General features: G+C 47.7%; 2 protein-coding genes across 3 annotated transcripts in view; both read right to left on the bottom strand.

Moving 5' to 3' along the window:
- The window catches only part of TBCK (TBC1 domain containing kinase), a 1,508,203-nt gene that overhangs the window by 40,777 nt on the left and 1,443,819 nt on the right, over positions 1-23,607 (bottom strand). The window lies entirely within an intron of this gene.
- Positions 1-23,607, bottom strand: part of LOC146862214 (uncharacterized) — a 122,747-nt gene that overhangs the window by 32,781 nt on the left and 66,359 nt on the right. Inside the window, exons 2-3 of the mRNA XM_085643394.1 lie at positions 10,763-10,778; positions 8,166-8,791 (exon numbers count right to left, since the gene is read on the bottom strand). Of these exons, the coding sequence (XP_085499520.1) occupies positions 8,166-8,791; positions 10,763-10,778 (642 nt within the window). The remainder of the gene's footprint in view (positions 1-8,165; positions 8,792-10,762; positions 10,779-23,607) is intronic.

Here is a 23,607-nt window from a genome sequence, read left to right as displayed (position 1 = left end):
ACTGCAACACCTTTTCGCCTGGTCTCAACTGATACATCCAATCAATGCTTGATTTGTTTAAATCTTTTTATTGACATTTATATTTTTAAAAATACAGCACAACAATAGTCAAATGGCCACAATTGTCCGGTAAGGATACTGCAGCAAAACAAAGGCATGGTATTAGCCGCTGTAGCGTGGGTGCAATGTGTCGGATGTGGTGTAGTTGGGTTGTCCACAATGCCAGAACACTTGAGAAGAAGTGTGAGTGAATGTATAACCACAACACTGTGTATTGTGATGCCATACTATGCGTGATGATGAGTAGTAATGAACAATGGGTGGAGGATACAACATAATGAGGACAAAATATCCTGAATAGGGGAAAATGGTAACTGCCCGTGACCCAAGGCCCAGGAATGTAGCTATGGCTAAATAACTGCTTGTGGAGTGCATGAAGATACTGTGTTTCTATGGGGCGTGCGAGGATTGTGTAAGGCAGCCCCCATTATGACGACGCATTAGTGGGTGTTGAGAGCCCTCTTGGCACTGAAGCTCCCTCTGCCTCCTCTTGCGTGTCTGCTGCGGGTGTAGCTGCAATTCTAACGCCCCAACCCCCCCAATCTGTGGCAAGAGAGAACTTGCGAAGTCCCAGTAAGTCTTCCCTCTGCAGTGTCATGCCCTCTGCCTTAGCCCAGTTAAGCATAAAGCAGTGCCAGGCCAACGCATGAGGCGCCGCCGGGGCTTTCCATTGTTTAGTGATCAGGCGCTTCGCTGTGATGAAATAAGAAACCTGCAGTAGCCTTGTGTTTCTTGCCCCTTTTAAAGAGATGTGATATATACACCTCCCAGTGGAAGGGAACCATATGCCTAGTACAACAGGCCAAGAAGACCGCCACATTTGTCCAGTATTCCCCTAGAGTAGGGCAATGCCAGAGCATATGTAGGAGGGCAGAGGAGAAGTGTGGCTCAATGATTAGAGCGGCAGACCCTGATGCAGAGGTCTAGCCCGGGACCAGGGTTCAATTCCCCGCCTCGGCGGGTCTTGGGCTCAAAAATTCCACGGACCTGATAATTCTCGCCTCGGTGCCATTCCAATCATGGAGTCCCACTCTGCAACTCTGGGCAATAGCTTGCTTAATCTCCACAACGGCCCCCACAACGCCAAGGATGCCTGGCCTCCACCTTGGGGGTGCCCAGGAGTGGACGCCTCACAGGGAAAGCCAGGATGGGTTCCACAGCGGTATTCGTACAAGCGCCTTGAGACCCTTGCGGGTGAGTAGTGCGCTATACAAGTATCAATTTACAATTTTTACAGGTGACACCTGGGGCATTCAGAGTCATCCCGATGGAAGACCTTATTTATCTGGGCAGGGGAGATGTACGCACGGTGGAGAATAAAATATTTGATCTGCCGGAAGCGCTGGTTGCGAGGGACACTTGTAGGACTTTCCAGTACAGCCATACAATCAATGATTGATGGTGCCAAGGTGGCCGCTATCAAACAGACATCCTTACTTATTAGCATGTCCAAGCTCAGCTGTAAACCGCAAATTTGAAAAGAACTCAACGCCTGTTTGTTGATGCTGTGCTTTGCTATGGTATTGTCAGTGATGGGTTGTGCTATGAGAGCAGAGGGAAGGAAGGCAAGTAGGACTAGGCTAAGCACTGGAAGGTCTAGGAAGTTAATGTGGTATTGACACTCAAGGTATGCTCCGGAGGCAGCTTATAGACAAATGCTGTAAGTTAACTCCCCTGGTGAGAAGAGAGGAGTTTATGAACTCTGTAACTTGGGTCCATAGTTATTGAAATGTCTCACCAGTGAGCAGGCTGGCGTCCAGATACCACCACTGAAATTTGGCAGAGATGTCTTCAGTCAGGAACTTTATTCAGGTTTCTACAGGCTTGGGCATAGTGGCATTTTAGGATCCATTGCAAGGTCTTTGTCCTCAGATATGTCTCTCTAACAAGAAAAATACCTGAAACTATGAGGAACAACAAGCGAGGTGTGCGTAGGGCTTGTAGACTGTGCCTGTATTCTAACCCATTAGAAAATGTATGTTGAATTGGCTATCCCGGATTGGCATAAGCTGACTTACCTATGAGTCCTTAGTATATGGTACTAAGGGTATCCAGGGCATGTAAGTTGGAGTGTCCCCCCAGGGCTGCAGTACTGATTGTGCCACCCTGTTTGTAACAAAGTATAAAATGGCTCCCTGCCTGTTACTGCATCCTGGAATGGCAGTTTATATATATCCAAACCAAGGTTTGCTCCTGCCGTAAAACTTGCGACCCTCGGGTGGTGGCGCGCACGCCAGCGGAGCCAGCAGAAAATTTAAATATTTCCACAGAACAATTAAACGCGCTCTCAGGTGGGAACAGAGAAAGCAAATAAAGATGTATTACTTCATAACTCTGTTTGTTACACGTTTCGACAGTCCGGCGGCCTTGATCACACAGTGAAGTGTAGAGAGAGGCGTCATTAAATAGTCAATACAAGACACAGTAGTAGGACTGTAAGTACGGCATAAACATCGTGGTAACACTGTACATGTAAAATAAACAAGCATACGGTAAACTGCGATTGCCATTTGGAATGAAGAGAATGAAATGCAAAATACATTGTATTACAGACACATACCATTCAAGTTGGTCTATGTAAAATATGATATATTGGATTAGCTCATGTGTGTACACGCTAGTGTCACCATGGTACAAATATGAACTTACAAAGGTCATGGTGTTATGAGAGCACCGTGTGGGCTATTGCGATACATGGGGAATGTGTTCACGCTAGAGTGCCCAGTGGAAACTCAGTTCCCGGGAAGTGCCAGGTCATGAATGTACAGCATAGTACATCACAAATATGCACAGGTCATGGTAATGTTTGAGGACTGTGTGGGCTAGTGCCCGCAAGTGTGCCCAGTGGAAATTCAGTCCAAGAGAACTGCCAGGTCAAGAATGTACATATTTGTGACTGAATGTCAAAATTCTCCCAGTCTTATAGTCCATGCAGTCTCTGTGTAATTTCCTCTGTTTTCTTGCTTTAATATCATCCTCATATCTAATCATGCGTTGTTTCATTTCATCCTAAAAGTTGACAATGACTTCTTGTTCAGTACTGCACACTGAGAAGGTATTCCTGAACTTGGGTGACCTGTCCAGGTCACAGTGGCAATAGGGTACTTATAAACAGCAACACATACATCTTGTCTATTGTCCTCGGGTATACTGCCAACCCACTACGCACATGCAGAGTTGCAGGTATGATGGCACCCATAACATAGGGGGCCCCCTTCTAACAACGGACAGTATGTAAATACAGAAAAGACGCTCTACATCCTTGACCTGATTGATTCTCACAACTAAAAACAGTGTCTGCAAAAGATTCCAAACCATGGTACAACGGTAGCCTCAATACTAAAGGATGCAACCTGAGACTAGCTGAACGTCAGTGGAGATCAGCTCCTTCCCTTGAACACCTCAAGCACTTGAGATCACTGAGGAATAGCTACTACAAAAGAATCAGATCCTCGAAAGCAAACTATTTCAGAAACAAGTTGGATCAAGCTAAAAATTGTCAAAAAACGTTTTGGATCTCATTCAAGCCCAATCGAATAACACACCCATCATGTTTCCTCCTGGACCTATTTCAACACCAAAATGCGAGGATTTCGCCCCATTCTTTCTCCTGAAGACAGAAAGCATGTTAAACGATCTGCTGACTTCTCTCCCACCTCAATCTCTCCTCTCTACCTCCCAGTCTACTGTTCCTTTGTGTCCCAGGGGATACCACCTCAAAAATAACACATCATGGAACTCTTTCGAAACCTTTGAGGAAAATACCATCCATAATATTCTAACAAGGCTCAAACCCTCAAACCACTTCAATGACCCCTATCTCCCAACTTCTTCAAGGAGATCATACCCGCATTACTCCCACTTTGGAGATTGTTAATGCCTCCCTCCTTCAAGGCACTATACCCAACTGCCTAAAGACCAGTCGGTTTGCCCCCATCCTAAAAAATCCTAAAGCAGACCAAACTGACCTAAACAACTTCTGTCCTATCTCCAATATTCCTACCTTGGCAAAGCTTCTGGAGAAACGTGATCAGATCCAACTCTGTAAACACATAGATCATTTCCGACTATTGGACCAATTTCAATCTAGTTTCCGCCCAGGGCACAGAACTGAATCGGCTATGACATACACAGAGTGGACGATGCCCTAAAAATGCTGGAGTAATCCTCCTCGACTTATCGTCGGCATTTGATACGGTTAAGCATGACAACCTTGTTGACCGGTTGGAACACCGCATGGGACTTTCAGGATTAGTCCTTAACTGGTTCACCTCCATTCTCCATAACAGGTCTCAAAGAGTCAAGGTTAATCACTCACTATCACAGACGTCGGTCACATTAGGGGTACCACAGGGCTCCTCACATTCTCCCACGCTCTTCAACCTGTTCTTGGAACCTCTTTTGGAAATTTTGCATTCCTCCAACATCCTCTATCATATGTTCGCTGACGATACCCAACTAAAACTAAAAGTTTACTCCCCAGAGGACATCAGATTCCTCAACACAACTCTTCCGAAAACTCAAAACTGGCTAGCTTCCAATCACCTTAAACTAAACACAAATAAAGGAATATGCTACTTACCAGTATGCATCTGTTCTTGGCATGTAGCGCTGCAGAGCCACACACTTAGGATAAGATCGCCATCTGGTGTTGGGCTCGGATGATTGCAGGTTGTTGTTGTCTTCGGAAGAAGCCTTTTGGTCACGAGATAGGTGACTCCTCCTCTGGACAACAGTGCGCATGGGCATCCACTCCATCCTCAGATTGTTTTTCGCCATGATGGGAAATGATGGAGTGTATAAGAATAAAGAGAAAGGATGTCCATGTGTAGTGTCTAATTAAGACAATGCTGGAACAGATACAGGTCCCGGGGAGGCGGGTGGGCGTGTGTGGCTCTGCAGCTCTACATGCCAAGAACAGATGCATACTGGTAAGTAGCATATTCCGTTCGAGGCATATGAGCTGCAGATCACACACTTAGGATAGACTATATAGCAGTGTCTCCCCTAGCGGTGGTCACCTGTATCCGTTGCAGCAGTTTGGAATAGAGCTTTTAGGACAGCTTGGCCTACTGAAGCTTGTTGTTTGGATTGCACATCAACACAGTAATGTTTAGTGAAGGTGTGTGTGGTAGACCATGTGGCTGCTTTGCAAATATCTTCTAAGGGAATGTTCCCTAAGAATGCCATGGAAGCCCCTATTTTACGTGTGGAGTGCGCCCTAGGGGGAACTGTAAGAGTGCGTTTAGCTTTTTGGTAACATATTCGGATACATTTAACTATCCACCTGGCTATACCTGATTTGGAAATTGGGTTGCCTTTATGTGGTGGAGTAAAAGCAACAAACAGCTGTTTGGTTTTGCGAAAAGGTTTGGTTCTGTCGATGTAATAAAGCAAGGCTCTTTTAACATCTAAGGTATGAAGGGCCCTCTCAGCTACTGAGTCTGGATTAGGGAAGAAGACTGGTAGCTCTACTGATTGGTTAAGATGGAAAGGGGAAATGACTTTAGCGAGGAATTTCGGGTTTGTCCTAAGAACCACTTTGTTACGATGTAGTTGCAGGAATGGTTCTTCAAGAGTTAAGGCTTGTATTTCACTTACCCTTCGCAGGGATGTGATTGCGATAAGGAAAGCCACTTTCATGTTAGGAACTGCAGTTCGCATTTATGCATAGGTTCAAATGGAGGACCCATGAGCCGTGTTAGAACAATATTTAGATTCCACACTGGGGAAGGTGGTAATCTTGGAGGAATGATCCTTTTGAGACATTCCATACAGGCTTTCATGGCTGGTACCTTAAATAGGGACAGGTGTTGTCTATTTTGTAAGTAGGCTGCTAAGGCAGCTAGGTGTAGACGTATGGAGGAATACGCTAAATTACATCTTTGCAAGTGTAGTAAATAGCAAATAATGTTTTGGATGGAAGCATCCAGTGGACGTATATCATTGTTAGTGCAGTAAATGGCAAATCTTTTCCATTTTGCAGCATAACACGCCCTAGTAGTAGGTCTTCTAGCTTCTTTTATGATGTTCATACAGTCTGGTGGGAGGTTCAGGTAACCGAACTCTACGACTTCAGGAGCCAGATTGCCAAGTTCAGTTGCTGTGGATCTGGGTGTCTGATTTCTCCATGGTTCTGGGTTAATAGTGCCGGGGAAAGGCGCAATTTTTGATGTGGAACTAGCGATAGTTCCAGAAGTGTCGTGAACCAGGGTTGACGTGCCCAAGTGGGAGCTATTAGGATCAGTTTTAGTGACTGTTGTTTGAGCTTGCGTACCACAAATGGAATGAGTGGGAGAGGCGGAAAAGCGTAAGCAAATCTGCCTGACCAGTTCATGCATATTGCATTGTCCTTCGACTGTGGGTGTGGAAACCTGGCGGCGAAGGTTGGGCATTTTGCGTTTTCGTGCGTGGCGAACAGGTCTATGTCGGGTTGGCCCCATTTTTGGAAGAATGGGAATAGGACTTTGGGGTGTAATTTCCATTCGTGGATTTGCTGTGTCTGACGACTTAGGAGATCGGCAACCTGGTTGTGAACCCCTGGAAGGTGTTCCGCTAGCAGGTAGATGTTTTGGGGAATTGCCCATCTCCAGATGTTCTGTGCGAGTTGGGACAGTTGGAGAGAATGTGTCCTCCCCTGCTTTTGTATGTAATACATTGTCGTCATGTTGTCTGTGCGTATGAGGACAGTTTTGTTCTTTAGATGTACTTGAAAGGATTTCAGTGCTAGGAACACCGCTAGAAGTTCTAGGTGATTGATATGGAGCAGTTTTTGTTGAGTGGTCCATCTGCCCTGAGTGGTGTGTTGAAGGAGGTGGGCTCCCCACCCTGTGAGAGATGCGTCGGTGGTCAGCACTACTTGTGGAAGAGGCTCTAGGAACGGTCGCCCTTTGGACAGGTTCGATGGTGTTCCACCATTTCAGTGAACGAAGTGAGCGACTGTCCACCAACACCAGATCGGTAAGTTGTCCGTGAGCCTGGTTCCACTGTTGTGCTAGACACTCTTGCAAGGGTCGTGCGTGGGGTACGATGGAGATGCATGACGCCATCATGCCTAACAGTTGCATAAACACTCTTGCTGGAAGAGAGTGTTGAGTTTGAAATTTTAAGATGAGGTTTTGTATGTTGACTATCCTGGCTGTGCTGAGATAAGCTATGGCCTTGGACGTATTTATGGTGGCTCCCAGATATTGATGTATGTGGGAGGGTTGTAGTTGAGATTTGGGATAGTTGATGGTAAATCCCAAGTTGTGTAGGGTTTGAATAGTGCGGTGAGTGTGGAGAACGCATTTGTCGAAAGTATTGGCTTTTATGAGCCAATCGTCGAGATACGGGAAGACATGGATTTTTTGTCTCCTGAGGTGCGCTGCCACTACTGCTAAGCATTTGGTGAATACCCTGGGTGCAGTCGTTACTCCGAATGGGAGGACTGTAAACTGATAGTGCTGTCCGTCTACCACAAATCTTAGATACTTCCTGTGAGCGGGATGCATGGGGATGTGAAAATATGCGTCCTTGAAGTCCAATGTGGCAAGGAAGTCGCCTTGTTGAAGTAGTGGGAGGACTTGTTGGAGAGTGATCATATGGAAGTGATCTGAGTGTATGTACCGGTTTAGTAGTCTGAGGTCGAGTATGGGTCTTAAAGTGTCGTTCTTTTTGGGAATTAGGAAGTATAGAGAATATACTCCTGTACCCTGATGCTGGAGTGGAACTGGTTCTATTGCGTGTTTTTGAAGCAAGGACCGAATTTCCTGTTTGAGGAGTGTAAGATGGTGTGGTGACATTGGACGGTGTTTGGGTGGTATGTGTGGGGGGTGTTTGTGAGTTCGAGGCAGTAGCCAGACTGGATAATTTGTCTTACCCACTTGTCTGTTGTGATGGAATTCCAGACAGGTAGGAACTGTTGGAGTCTGCCCCCGACCGGAGTGGAATCTTCTGGGGGGAGCGGGGGCAAGTCACTGTTTAGTGGCTGGAGAGGTTCGGGTGTTGGTGTTGCCCCGTCCTCGGCCCTTGGTATTGTTTCCCCTGTATCCTCCTCTAAAATATCCTCTGTTAGGGGAAGTTTGTGCAGAGGTTTTGAAAGTGGAAGAGGTGTCTGTTCCCACATTTTTGGAGGCTCCCCTATAAAAGGAGCGTCGAAAGGAGCCTCGGGGTTGTGGAGACTGTAATGCTCCCATTGATTTGGCAGTCTCGTTATCTTTCTTCATTTTCTCTAGTGCAGTGTCGACTGCTGGTCCAAATAGTTGCTCCTGATTGAATGGTTGAGCAAGAATGGTTGTTTGTACTTCCGGCTTAAAGCCGGAAATACGTAGCCATGCGTGGCGTCTAAGTAATACGCTTGTGTTGACCGCCCTAGAGGCAGTATCCGCTGCGTCTAGTGCACATTTGATTGAGGCATTAGATATCAGTTTTCCCTCCTGGATGAGGTCATTGGCCTGGGATTTGTACTGATCAGGCAGGTGCTGTAAAAGATCTTCTAGCTGATCATAATGAGCCCTATCATATCGGGCTAATAGGGCTTGTGTGTTGGCAATACGCCAGTGGTTAGCAGCTTGTGCTGCAACCCTTTTGCCCGAGGCCTCTAAGAGCTTGGACTCTTTGTCTGGGGGTGGTGTGTCTCCTGTTGTTTGGGAGTTAGCCCGCTTTCTTGCGTTTGAAACGACTAAAGAGTCTAGAGGGAGCTGTGCCTTAATGTACGCGGGGTCCTGTGGGGCCGGTCTATATTTTTTTTCAATGCGGGGGTTAAGAACCCTAGCTCTAACAGGGTCTTTAAAAACCTCAGTGGCGTGTTTTATCACTCCCTTAATCATGGGCAAGATCTGAACTGATTTTTGCGACTGCTCAAATGTGTCGAGGAGAAAATCCTCTTCAGGTGTATCTGAGTGCATGGTGACGCCATGGAACAGTGCCGCCCTGTTTATCAGCTGTCCAAACCCTAAATGGTCATCAGGAGGGGAGGGTTTGGAGGGGTATGTAGTGGGATCAGGAATATCAGGTAAAGGCTAAGCCCAGTCATCTAAGGGTGCTGTATCCGGGAGTGTGAAAGGATCATTAGGATCAGTAGGATCATTAAGGTCATCCGGGTCCCCCCCACCCGTAAATCATCATCATCATCCTGCGGAGGTGGTGTATGTGAAGGAGATGGTAGAGGAGAAGGAGGTGGGGGCAGAGGGGGTGGGATGAGAGGTAATATAGGAGAGGAAGGACGAATGGGTGAGATGGCAAAGTCCTTCTTTTTTACGGGAGCTGGAGGAGGTGTCGTGTCCAGCTTCCTTTTCTTGTATGGCACAGCGGTGACATGTCCGGTTTTTGGATTGATATAAATCCTTTTTTGCGTGGGATCCGGGCGAAAAAGTTCTTCATTGTCCGAAAGTGGCTTTGGCGCCGACTTTTTCGGTTCCGATCTGTGTTTTGGGTGATCGGTAGAGTCTTTGTGGACTTTTTTCGGTACCGAGGATGGTTTCGGTGCCGAAGTACTTTTCGGTGCCGGCGGAGATTTCGGTGCCGAAGAACGTTTCGGTGCCGGTGGAGACTTCGGTGCCGAATAACGTTTTGGTGCCGGTGGAGATTTCGGCCTCGATGGTCTCTGGGCCTGCTTCGGTGCCGAGAGGGATTGAGTCTTCGGTGCCGAAGGTATTGTGGGCACAATAACATGAGGTTTGCTCGAGCCCGAGCCACCTGCAGGCTTATATTTCTTCAGAGCCGGGCCCGAGGGCGGGGCTTCTGAAGACGATTTTCGGTCGCGACTGGGGCCTGCTGGCGGAGTCTTGACCAATGTCTTTTTTGGGGGGGTTGGGGTAGGGGCACTGGTACTCACTCGTTGCCCCGGAGTGATGAGGTCATCACAATCGTCCGCTTCAGATACGATTTGGAGGTCTTCGGAGTCGTCTTCCGGGACATTCTGGGCAAAGATGTCCTCTGGTTCTGGAGCTGGTCTGGCCATGATATGGCGTCGAGCTCATCGGTCCCGGATGGTTTTCTTGCAGCGGAATGCGGCGCAGGCTGGACAGTTGGATTCGTTATGTTCCGGCAAGAGGCACAGGTTGCAGACCTCATGGTGGTCACTGTGGGGGAACTTTGCTCCACATTGGGGGCATTTTTTAAAAGGTGTCCTTTCCATGAGCCGTATCCGGAACCGGTCCGATTGGATTTCGACGTCGAGTTGTAAATGTTGTTGGTTTCGAAGCTGGATTTTCAGAAGTTTTCAGCCGGAGTGGAAAAGTTCATCCGAACCCAATGGCGGAAAAAAACAATCTGAGGATGGAGTGGATGCCCATGCGCACTGTTGTCCAGAGGAGGAGTCACCTATCTCGTGACCAAAAGGCTTCTTCCGAAGACAACAACAACCTGCAATCATCCGAGCCCAACACCAGATGGCGATCTTATCCTAAGTGTGTGGCTCTGCAGCTCATATGCCTCGAACACTAAATTCCTACTAATCCCCCCCTAACCAGTCACCTGTCATTGAAGACTGGCTGAAACATCTTACTGCCCTCAACTGCATCCCACAAGTCATTGACTCTGTGAGATCTTTGGTATTAACTCTCGACAAGAACCTCAACATGCAGAAACACATCAGTGCCTCCATCAAAGGAGTGAATCACCAAATGAACATTCGTAGGCAATTAAAACCCTTCCTCCTGCCCAACGACTTCAAGCATGCAGTACAAGCTCTAGTGATTCCCAGGCTAGACTATAGAAGTGTAACCCTCCCTGGACTGGCCAGATCAACACTTGTTCCCCTGAGAGCCTCGTTCAATTCTGCAGCTATGCTCGACACCGGCTCAAAAAGAAAATACCACATCCCCCCAGATCTGAAATCTCTCAGCTGGCTCCCTTACGAAGCAAGAATCCAGCTACAAATTGCCTGCATGATACACAAAGCCCTCCACTTCAATACCCCTAGATATCTTGCACAGAAACTAGAACTCTCTGATGGCTCCAGATCATCCAGAAGCTCCAAATCCTTCCTTATGAAACCACAAAGATTCCGAAAAAGAAAACCATTCTCTGGGATTGCTCCAAGAATCTGGAACTCCTTGCCCCCTGAAATCAGATTGAATCCCTCAATGGTATCCTTCAAGAAAGAAGCCAAAGCACTCCTTTTGAACAGATTTCTTCCTTGAGCCTACGATACCCATTCCGACTCCTCAAATAGTGAATAGTGAATGATGCAAATAAAGATTTATTACTTCATAAATGTGTTTGTTACGCATTTCGACCAACCAGCGGTATATCTATATATATCCCCCCTAAGGTGGGCCAATGGAGCCATAAGGCAGGGAACTGCATAATATTAAGTAGAACATATACTTTTAATATGTCTAACCTATCAGCAACATTTTCAAATTATTGTTTTTGCTTTAGTAGTTAGAAGCTCCATTGGCTAACACAGAGGTACAGAAAGACCTCTCGGTCCAGCTGACTTCTGAATGGGATTACTAAAATGGGTACTTCAAGATATCACATTAATTGTGGGATTAAACCCGACTTGATGCCCAAGTCGAATTTAATGCAACTTTTAACAAAAGGCAACTTTTAGAAAGTTGCCACTCTGTTACCCAGTTTGTCCAGTGGCTGTGCATAGTTCCTGGCCACCAGACAGGCTACTGCCCTCTTGGGGAGTGGTGTGAACGACTCCCAGGCTTAAGCACAATAGAAGCCTGCTACAGAGGAAGGTGTCACCTCCCCATTTCAGAAAACCACACAGGGTGTTTGCCAAAAAGGTGCGCTTCAAAGGCGGAAGCCGCCATTGGTGGGCAAACTGCAATCACACTCCTATAGGGCTGTCACTTTGTTCAGTAGACAGGCTGGCGGCAGGACCAGAGAGGGGAAACCAGTGGCCAAACCGATTTTCCTGCAGGCTTGTAGCCCATAGGTACACAACGAAATGTAAATTCCTAGGTAATGTTTTTTATACAATGCTCCTCATTTTGTGTGTCTTAAACAATAAACTTAGTGTAACGACAAAACAGTACAAAAAATGCTAAATTTATTATAGTAGCAAATATTCACTGTTAAAATAAAAAATTTAAAAACACAATATAATTCATCAACATACAAGGTTTTTTCATTTGTTGCAAATTTTAAAATCTCATGACAATAACGAAGACAATATTTCAAAAGCAATTGGGGGGCAGAACAGTAAATCTTCGACACGCGTTTTGGCGTGAAACACGCCTTCGTCAGGAAAAGCCACAATTTTTTATATATATACATGTGTATCTCGATATTGTAGACGACACTGGTAAGGATTTTCCAGTGTTTAGTATTCTATAGTAGAACCTTTAGGGGCTCACGACTATTCAACAAGGTGTATCGCCATAGTCACCACCTTTTGTTATCTGGTATTATGTCTTAACGAGTATTAGTGTCAAAGACTTATAGATTGATAGAGAATCTGATGTTTTACTGTTGAATTCTCAAAATTTAAAAGTGGTAGTCAGTTATCTGCATTGATGGCGGATGACTTGTGGGTGAAATAACTTTCCTCCCAAATCTTCCCAGATGGGTTCGATAACGCCTTACCAACAGATTCCCGGCATTCCTGGCGATATCCTTTACGCGACTACCAGAACGCCGGGAATCTGTTTCGAGAATTCAACAGTAAGACATCAGACTCTCTATCAAGCTATAAGTCTTTGACACTAATACTCGTTAAGACATAATACCAGATAACAAAAGGTGGTGACTATGGCGATACACCTTGTTGAACAGTCGTGAACCCCAAAAGGTTCTACTATAGAATACTAAACACTGGAACATCCTTACCAGTGTTGTCTACAATATCGAGATACACATATATATATATAAAAAATTGTGGCTTTTCCTGACGAAGGCGTGTTTCACGCCGAAATGCGCAAAGATTTACTGTTCTGCCACCCAATTGCTTTTGAAATATTGTATTCGTTACGGTCATGAGATTTTAAAATTTGCAACAAATGAAAAAAACTTGTATGTTGATGAATTATATTGTGTTTTTAAATTTTGTATTTTAACCATGAATATTGGCTACTATAATAAATGTTGCATTTTTTGTGCAGTTTTGTCGCTACACTAAGTTTATTGTTTAAGACACACAAAATGAGGAGCACTATATAAAAAACATTGCCTAGGAATCTACTTTTCGTTGTGTATTACCCTGTCCTGGGAATAGTATATTCTATTTTTCAGGGGGTCCTTGTTATTCACATGAGTTGTAGCCCATAGGTAGCCACACCTCTAGGGTGGGTTACCAAGCTCCTAACATCCATGAAGGGTTCAGACATATTGAGAGTGGGCAGAATAGTGACCTCTGGGATTGCTAGGTGCCACACATAGCTGGAAGTTGTCACAAGGCGCGAGGGAACCTGGTAGCCCATTGTCGAGTGACCAATCATCCCCATAGGGCAATTTCTAGGCATAAATATGGCACCCCTGACACCCTGAACCTCAGATGACAACAGAACTACAAAAATGACTGAAGGAGGACTGACATGCTGACCCCTGAACCTGGCAAGGGAGGCTGCACCAACTGTTGGACTGCACATGTTGCACCTTGGGCTAGCAAAGTCAGGACTGTGCCTGTGACTCCTGGGTCATGGAAAAGTCACTCCTGAGCCCCAGACCAAACAACTGACTCCAAGGGTCAGTTGGCTGACCCCCTGTAAACCAGCACAAGGGCCATCAAAGCTGAATTAGCCCCTGCCAGAAAAGTCAGTAGCCACATTTTTCGAATCACGGCTGACTGCCGATGGGCACCCCAAAATCCTGATCTTTGATGTCCAAAAGCTGCACCCAAGTCTTCTGGACCAGGGGTGTAGTCTGAGGCCAGACCGATCGCCAAAGCCAGACACCAGCGTTCACCAAAGGATACCGCTGGACCCGCTGTGTACGGGGATAGGTAGCCCAGCCACAGCTGACCTTCTACTGGCTCAAAGAGGACTTTGAGAGACAGCAACCCCTGTGGCCAAAGTTGCCCGACCTTAGCTGTGGACAGAGGAATAACCGCAAGGACACCTCCGTCGACCACACAGCACCCAGAGCACATTTTACGATCCTCAGCATCCTGATACCCCAGCATCAGGACCACTCCATTGAAGTCTATGTGGTCTTGATTTAAAGTATGGAACTCGATTTGAGACAGCTTTGGTGACCAGGTAACTGCCCAAATACTCATTATTGGCCCCCTCCTGACCTTCCAACTGTCAGAATTGGTCGCCCAACTTGGGCCGGAGTAGCCCGAACACAACTCTTACAAACTTTTGAAAACTTTCTGGACTTTACAGTTACCAATTCTTGTTTGCGCTTTAGATTAAAAAGCTGAGATTTACATTTTCTTTATAAATGTATATCTCCAGAACCCTCCAATGGATTTTGCTCACCTGGGTGTCTAAAACATCATAAAAATATAATGTATTTTTATAAATTGGTGTCAGATTTCTTTCGTCTTCTGTAATTTTCTTATTTCATTGTTTTGTGCTTATAAATATTTTACATTGGTTCCTTTGTTTATGCCGTGCTGCTCAAAGCCACAGCAACCTAGGGTTGAGGTAAAGGTTTTACAAATTAGTCTGACTGGACCCAAGACAATTTTACAAGTGCATTACAGGATAAGGTCACACAATTATACCAAATAACACACCACACAAACAGCTTCTAAAATAGGAATTGGAAAACCTACACAGAACAAAAAAAAGAAACAGAGAGACACAATCCCTGGATCACAAAAGATTACCAAGACTGAGAATGTGCTATGATGACATATTAATGGTAGTCGGTGCTGTAGAAAGAGCAATGACATAAAATCATAGCGCCTTAGGTGCCTCAGGCACGGTGGGTTCTGGGTGCTTACCTCTCCTTCATCTACTGGTGCTGCTGTTGATGGGACAGTTGCAGGGTAAAGTGGCAATGACATGATTTCCTATACTCTTTAAAACACCTGGTAGTTGATGGAAAGTAAAGGGCCCCTGCTATTGCCTGCTCTACTTGACCGATAGCAAGCTTTCACCTACTTGCATTATATAAAAAAAGAATGCCAACAATTGTGTTTAACCGTGTATCTAGAGTCTCTCTCTCGTTTACAATCCCTGAGACAGTGGAGCAACCAATAGTGTCTACTGCACGACAAGAGAATGGTGGAAAACAAGACATACATACATACATTCATTCATTCATATCATTAAATATTCGGTGCTGACCCCCAAAAACTGAGGAGTCCTTGTGATACAAGGACCAGTGAAGGAAGCTGTCATCCACTAGAGTAATGTTCTCCATCTTGAGTGAAATGACCCTTTGTTGATGTCTGTGGGTCTGGCCTGAATTTTTTAAGTGTTTTCGTTTGGGCTGGACTGTGAATTTGGAGCAAAAGTGACCCTGCCTTGAAAAACTAAAACAAATTGTCAGACTGAAAGGTGGACTGGAGTCAGCTGGTGCCGTTTAGATGAAGCTCAGAAATGTGTTAGTGTGATGTGCAACATCTATGCAATATCCAAATACCACTCCTGTCTGCAGCAGGGACTAGATCGACTAGATGGTGCAATGGTTGACTTAAACGTCAATCAATAGACCAGGAGTCAAATTCAATCCGACAGTGCAATCTGACTATGGAACACAGTCTGAACAGAAAGTGAAGGAAGGTCTGGTCCAGGTTAATGGATGGTCAACATCACACCACCACCCTTGACAACTGGAGCTACCTAGACGGGGTGTGCCAATTTCATAGGACTGACCTTTAGTCACTGCTATTTGGATTAAAGCTTTCTACGCTTCAACCTTTAAAGTTCCAGTTTGAAAATGTGCTACTTCCAACTCAACCAGTAAACTGCTTTCAATAGGTAAGTAAACTAAGAAGGACTGACCTACGGTTCGCAGTGGCAATATATAGTTACATAATTGCATGTATAACAGTTATGGCCCACAATAATACTAAGACCATAATACTCAGAGGTCAGCAGCAATATGTAACTTATACATCTTAATTTCACATAAGAATTTTTTTTTTTCAGTTTTATAAAGCACAAACTAGACACAAAGATATCAGGTATCAGCACTTTACATGAGCACCAGTGCGTTATACAAGGGAACATTAATTTTTGGTAGGCACAGATAGATTAAGTGATTTGCCCGAATCACAGGATGTTGAGCGTCTATGCCGAGACACGAACCCGGTTCCCCAGCTTCGAAGTCGACCACTCTAGCCGTAAGGCTACATCCTCTCCATATCTGCTATGAGGGTTGTCCATCACCGGCACCATACAACCAAAAAAACAGGCATCACCAAATGAACGGGCATGGAATAACGGAAGAGGTCTGTCACACATTACTGGACAAAATGGAGGACTTTAGTATAGTCCACCACTGCAGGTCCCAAACAGCTATACAATTTGACCAGTTGTTTACATCTCACCAACACCCTCATATATGGGATGATAATAAAAATGCCCATCGCAAAAAATCTCTCCACTTCTCTCTCCCTCTAACCATACCAGATAAGGACCACAACTTTACACAAAATCTCAGACTGGAAAACCCAGTATAGTAAGAAGCTAAGCAAACTATATAATAAGAAATAGCATAAAGAGACCTACAGAGCTGTTAAAGCTACCAGGTTACTGAAAACCATAAATCTGTCTCTCACAATTCGTCATCCACCACACAGCTATGCGTTGTAGCTCAAAATACAATAACTGGACCTTAGTGGTCATCACACATGACATGAAAACACTTCCCACCTAGGATCATAACAAAGACATCATCTTTCCAACCAAACACTCTACACGGTGTAGCGTGCTACCCATGTAGGCAAGTGCGTCAGCGCCCCAATTTCGGCTACTAAGTGCTGTATGCTGTATAAAGGCTGTAATACAAAACACAAGATCTGCATCTGTGGTGGCTCCACCCCGGCCCTCGCCATAGGCCTCTATGCGCACCCCAGCAAATCACCTAGCACCGATGGAACAAATCATCTGGTACAAGGGAAAAGATAGCTAGCCAATTGGGTACTTTTGCCCTTGTGGGGGTTACTAGGAACCATTACATTTTGTAAGTGACTGCGGCTTGCATCGGTGAAGCGAAAGTCACTGCCTATGGTGCCTCACGTCCTGGAATACGGAGATGTGGGCATATGCCAGATGGTTCTTCTCAATTTAAGACATGCAGAAGGAATATGAGTGAACGGCAACAAAGAGCTTTTGGTACCTTGTACATGGTTTAAACTTCAAATGGAGATGCATACCCGAGCCAGGGGAGAAGAAAAGAGCAAGAAACTAAAGAAGAGGCACCTATTCGACAACAGGAATGGGGTCCCATATGAAGTATCAATATGGATGTCTCTTTTAAGAAAAAAGACAGGAAACACGATTGTTTCCTAAAAGGCATTTAACCGCAGATTCAGATTGTTCATATGAATCATTTGAAAGCTACACATGGAGATGAGAACATGCAGCTGCTCACTTACAACCCGGGAGCGGGGTCTCGGGAGGTGGGAGGGAAGGACGGCGTGGTTGAACTTCTGGCCTGCGGCTAAGTGACGTGAGTAATTTACACAGACTCCCCCATCAGTAAATGCCTCTTTCGAGCCCGGCGCCCTCACACCCAGAGCCTGGCGATGACATGCCGGCCTGGCACACGGCAATTAGCAGGTACATACCATGGAATGAATCAGGCAGTGCCGTCTTTCACTAAGGGGCGGGCTTGTACAACAAAGACAAACACCGATTGTCATCGCCTGGGAGGGCTGATGAGGTAAAGCGCATTCCTCAAGGTACAATGGCTGGCTTTTACAACGAGCCTCCTTTACGCCACCATGTCAAGAGGATTTAAAGCGACCCCCGCGCAGAGGCGGGGGCCATGCTGCAGCTTGCCTTCCTGGACCACGCTCTTCACGTCAGCAACAGCAGTAGAATATAGTAAACGGTCCTCACGGGTGACAGCTACTCGGAACAGATCCATTTTGCCCATATTTTAGCGCCATATCAATTATGTCTTATAACCAACTCCTCTTTCACCCAGTGATACGACTCGTCCTTAGCGAGTTACTATTTTTCATGACTTGAGCTTGTAGAGAGATACTTGCGTGACATGTTTAAATAAACTCAAATGGGTAAATTCAAATGTTCTCAATAATTCATTTTCAATAAGTGGGCTAATGAAAGGTAGATTAATAGAGCTACTGCCTGTCCCATCAAAATTCACTTAAGGCAAGATGTATCAAAGGGTTTTACCATTCCGTGTCTATGGGAAAATGCTTTACAACATTTCGCCCTTAGAGCTTGATGCTTTTGGAAACCCTACTTCTCTCCATCAGGGCATATGTTACTTCTAATGGTTAAGATGCTTTGCAAAAGCACATAATGACTATGCACGTCATAGCTACTCCATGTACAAGGCAAAATGGATACGCTTCGGTGGAACAATTCTGTCACCTTTAGTGTGGAAGCCATTGAGAAATGCTTTTGTAACCTTTAGTCTATCTGTTGGGCCACATAACTCGATAGTGAAACAGACCCCCCTAAAAAACAGAACAAACAACAACTTAGAGGAACAAGGGAGAGGAGAGCAAGTGAGAATACCCAATCAAGTTGAAACACTATGGATGAATCCCGTAACTCAAAACTATTCTTTGGTAATGGTACGGGGAGCGCCTTCACCATAAATCAGGTCCTTTGACATCACAGACACGCTGCACTAGTAAACGCCTATGCTGAGGTATATAATAAATAGGCCTGGGCATGAAATTCCACTCCGCTCGTTGAGTTTTTCCCACTCTGCAGTACGCATAGCATGGGGAGTTCCGAAAAACTCCTCTTCATGTAGCAGAGCTGTTTCCTCACTCACCAACATTAAGTTCTTACTCTAGATCACCTCCTGGCAAGATTTCTCAACGCGGGCAGTCGCGGATGGCCCCAACCACTCATGTTGAGAAACCTTCTGTTTGCGTTGAGGAAGCTGCCGCTCGAATACAACAACATCTACTAGAGCTGCAGAAAGAAGCAGCGCCCTCTTGCGCTGCGCATGGTGACGTTCGCACTGATTTTCTAGCACAAGACAAACAGCTGGTACTAAAAATCAGTGTGAACGGCGCAACTAATGCACTCCGCCACTTGCGGAACTCCGCGTAGCACAGTTGAGTTTTCGGTCACTTCCCAGAGTTCCGATTACTCCACCCTTGTCAAGCAAGATTTATATAAAAATAAATAGACTAGAAGAACAAGTTACTTACCTTCGGTAACGATGTATCTGTAAGAAACATTAGTTAGTTAGATTCCTCACCTTAGAATATCCCCAGGCGTCAGACTGGATCCGGAAGATTTTTGTAGCAATACCCCTTGCGCGTCGCTGGGCGTCGTCTGCGGCTCCGCGTCCGTCGTTGGCGTCCTGCGCCGGAATGACGTCGGAGTACTTAGACGCCGCCCTCGCGCGCTCATGTCAGTTCTTGTACATAGCTTTCCGCGCCAGGAACGCAGAGCCATGCAAGAGACCGACATTGGTGCCAAAAAATCTAGGGCCCTGAAAAGGATGGCCTTAACCCTAGATGTCGGTTCGCAGAACGGGGAGGATGGGTGGGTCGGTGAGGAATCTAACGAACTAATGTTTCTTACAGATACATCATTACCGATGGTAAGTAACTTGTTCATCCGAAAGAAACACGTTAGTTAGATTCCTCACCTTAGAATAGATACCCAAGCAATACCAACCCCGGTGGTGGGTCTGCGAACCAAGATCACACCAGAAAGTCCTGGAGGACAGAACGGCCAAAGAAGCCATCCCTCCGGACTTGGCTGTCCAGGCAATAGTGCTTGGCGAACGTGTGCAGTGAGGCCCACGTCGCCGCCTGACAGATGTCCGTCCCAGGGCAGTAGTCGCCGCTGTGGCCCGGGTGGAATGGGCCTTCAGCCCAACAGGAGGGTCCTTTTTTGCCAAGGAGTAACAAAGTTTAATACACAACACGACCCACCGTGAGATGGTCCATTTGTGTACCGCTTTCCCCTTCTTAGCTCCTACGTATCCAACAAAAAGTTAGTTGTCCACCCGGAACTGTTTGGTGCGGTCCAAATAAAAGGACAGCGCCCATTTTGGGTCCAGACGGTGGAGCCTCTCTTCCTCTTTTGTAGGATGTGGAGGCGGAAAGAAAGTGAGCAACGTGACAGATTGCCCGATGTGAAAGGGGGTCACCACTTTTGGTAGAAAAGAAGGACGAGTCCGGAGGACAACCTTGTCCGGATGAACAGAAAGAAAGGGAGGCTTGGATGACAGAGCCTGGAGCTCACTCACCCATCTAGCCGAGGTGATAGCTACCAGGAAAGCAGTTTTCAGGGTCAGAAGACGAATGGGACAATTGTAAAGAGGCTGAAAAAGAGCGCACATCAGAAAGGACAGAAGAAGATTCAAGTCCCACTGAGGCATTACGAAGGGGACAGGAGGGAACATGTGAGTAATGCCTTTGAGAAAACGTGAAACAACAGGGGACTTGAAAAGAGAAGGCTGATCAGGAAGCCGTAAGAAGGCAGAGATTGCAGCAAGATAACCTTTCAAGGTGCCCATAGCAGAGCCCTGCTGGGCCAAAGAAAGAAGAAAGAGGAGAACCTCAGAAAGAGGGGCGGAAAGGGGATCCACAGCCTTTGCTGTGCACCATGCCACAAATTTATTCCACCGGCTGCCAGAATGACATCACAGACTTCAGGAGGCAAGTCAAATGGCATCAACTGCCGCCGCTCAATCTCCACGCATGGAGGTGGAGGCTGGACAGGTTCGGGTGGAGGACCGTCCCCTGCTGCTGCGACAGAAGGTCCTCCTGAAGAGGCAGTCGTATCGGGGGATCGATCGACATACTGAGTAGCTCGGGATACCAGAACCTTCGTGCCCAATCCCAGCCACTACGATAACTTGGGCCCGGTCGCGCCTGATCTTCTTCAGCACTCTGGGCAGAAGTGGTATAGGCGGAAAGGCGTACAACAGACCGCAACTCCACTCGCAACGAAAAGCGTCTCCAAGCGAGTGCTGCCTTGGAAATTCCAACGCGCAGAACTGCTGACATTGCGCGTTCTCTTCGGTGGCGAATAGATCTAACCAAGGCTCTCCCCACTGCCGAAAGAGACCTTGCGCCACGTCCGAGTTCAGACGCCATTCGTGATCCATCATGCACCGGCGGCTGAGTTCGTCTGCTCTGGCGTTCAGAGAGCCCGCCAGATGTTGAACCACCAGGGTGATGCCCTGGTGTTCCAGCCATGTCCAGAGGCGCAGAGCCTCCTGACAAAGGGTCCACGACCCCACCCCACCCTGTTTGTTGCAATACCACATGGCGGTGGTGTTGTCTGTGAACACCTGCACGACACTTCCCCGGACAGAGGGAAGGAAGGCTTTCAGTGCAAGCCGGATCGCTCTCAGCTCCAAAAGGTTGATATGGAGTTGAGCCTCCGCCGGAGACCAGAGTCCTCTGGTCTCCGCCTCTCCCATATGGCCCCCCCATCCCAGGAGGGACGCGTCCGTCACTACTACGTGCTCCGGTTGGGGTAGAGAGAGGCATCTGCCGCTGACCCAATCGCGGTCCGTGAGCCACCACTGCAACTGGTTTGCAGTGCCCTCCGAGATCAAGACATGGTCGGACAGGTTGCCTCGATGCTGGGCCCACTGAAACTTCAGGTCCCACTGCAGAGCCCGCATTCGCCGTGTGGCGTAATGCACCAATAGGATGCAGGAGGCCATCAGCCCCAGAAGCCGCAGCACCAACCTGACCGAAACCCAGGATAGGGGCCGAAAGATGGGAATCAGAGCCTGAATATCCCGGACCCGCTGTTCCGGAGGATAAGCCCGGAACTGCGCCAAATCGAGAACCGCTCCGATTTAGAGGAGCTTCTGGGACGGTCTCAGGTGTGACTTCGGCACGTTGATGGAGAACCCCAGCAAATGCAGGAGGTCGGCCGCAGTCTGGAGGTGGGAGACAACTTGCTAGGGCGAGCCCGCCTTCATCAGCCAGTCGTCGAGATAGGGGAAGACTGGAACCCCCGATCTGCGCAGATGAGCTGCGACTACCGCCATCACTTTCGTGAGCACCCGAGGGGCACTGGTGAGGCCGAACTGAAAGTGCTCTTGACCCACCGTGAACCGCAGGTAACGCCGGTGGGCCGGCAGAACGGGGATGTGAAAATAGGCGTCCTGCAAGTCCAACGCTACCATCCAGTCTCCAGGGTCGAGGGCAGCCAGAACCTGAGCTAAAGTTAGCATCTTAAACCATTCCTTCCGAAGGAAGGCGTTGACGCTCCTGAGGTCCAAGATAGAGCATAGGCCCCCTTTGCCCTTCTTGGGAACCAGAAAGTAGTGGGAATAGCAACCACGGTCAACTTCTGGACCAGGAACGCGCTCGACGGCCTCTTTGGCCAAGAGGGCCGTAACTTCCTCCCACAGAAGATTCAAGTGATCCTCCGATATACGGTGGCACTGCGGTGGCATGGCTGGAGGGGTCGTCTCGAAGGGGAGGGAGTAGCCCCTGCAGACGATTTGCAGCACCCACCTGTCCGAAGTGATGGAGCGCCAGTGGAGCAGGTGATGGCGAACTCTGCCGCCCACTGGCGTGGAATGGGCCTGAAAGCTCGGACTAGGAGGGCTTTGAGGCGGATGCTGCCGGGGTGGATGTGGACTGACCGGCACGTTGTCCTCTAGTACCGCCACGGCGGAACCCACGCCTGCGACCGCGTGCAGGTTGGTTCTGCGGCCGGTGGCTAGGCGGACGTGAGGAGGCGCCCCTTCCTTGGCCACGAAAGGCGGAAGTTTGCGGCCGTGGGGCCGAGAGACCCAAGGACGTGGCCGTAGCCCGGGAGTCCTTAAACCGAGCCAGCGCATTATCCGCCTTCTGACCAAAAAGGCGAGCGCCATCAAAGGGCATGTCCATGAGGGTACTCTGGACATCCCCCGAAAAAGACGTGGACCTCAGCCAGGCGTGGCGCCGGAGCGCCACCGTGGTGGAAATCGCCCTACCCAGCGAGTCCGTGGTGTCAAGTCCACACCGTATGGCATGTCACGCTGCATCTCGCCCGTCAGCAAGTGCCTGGGAGAGACGTGTCCGGGCCTCCTCCGGACACAGGGGCAGCACGTCCTCCACCGCATCCCACAGAGAGTGGGAGAAACGGTCCAAGAGGTAAGCGGTGTTCAAAGACCGCAGGCCCAAACTCAGGGAAGAGAACAGTTTCTTTCCGAACTGTTCCAGCCTCTTGGATTCCAGATCCGGAGGAGCAGACGGGAAGGAGGATTGGGAAGTGGAGGCCTGGATAACCAGGCCCTCGGGGGTGGGGTGTTGGGACAGGAAACTGGGGTCGCCCGGAGCAGGGCGGTGGCGCCGGGCCACGTTCCGATCCACAGGAGGAACTGTGGAGGGCTTGGACCAAGTGCCCTGCAGAACGTCGATGAGGGCCTCATTGAACTGCAGCAGAGGCTCTGTGGAGCTTGCTGACGGTTGAAGCACCTCTGTGAGGATATTAGTCCTCACGGCCACAGCAGGCAATTCGAGCCCTAGGGCTTCGGCCTCCTTGCGCAGCACCACTGAAAGAGCTGCACCTTCCTCCGAGGCCACAG

This window comes from Triturus cristatus, chromosome 2_2 (assembly GCF_964204655.1).
Source record: "Triturus cristatus chromosome 2_2, aTriCri1.1, whole genome shotgun sequence".
Classification (NCBI taxonomy): domain Eukaryota; kingdom Metazoa; phylum Chordata; class Amphibia; order Caudata; family Salamandridae; genus Triturus; species Triturus cristatus.
The sequence above is the reverse complement of the archived record's forward strand: the minus strand, read 5'-3'. Positions and strand labels throughout refer to the sequence as shown.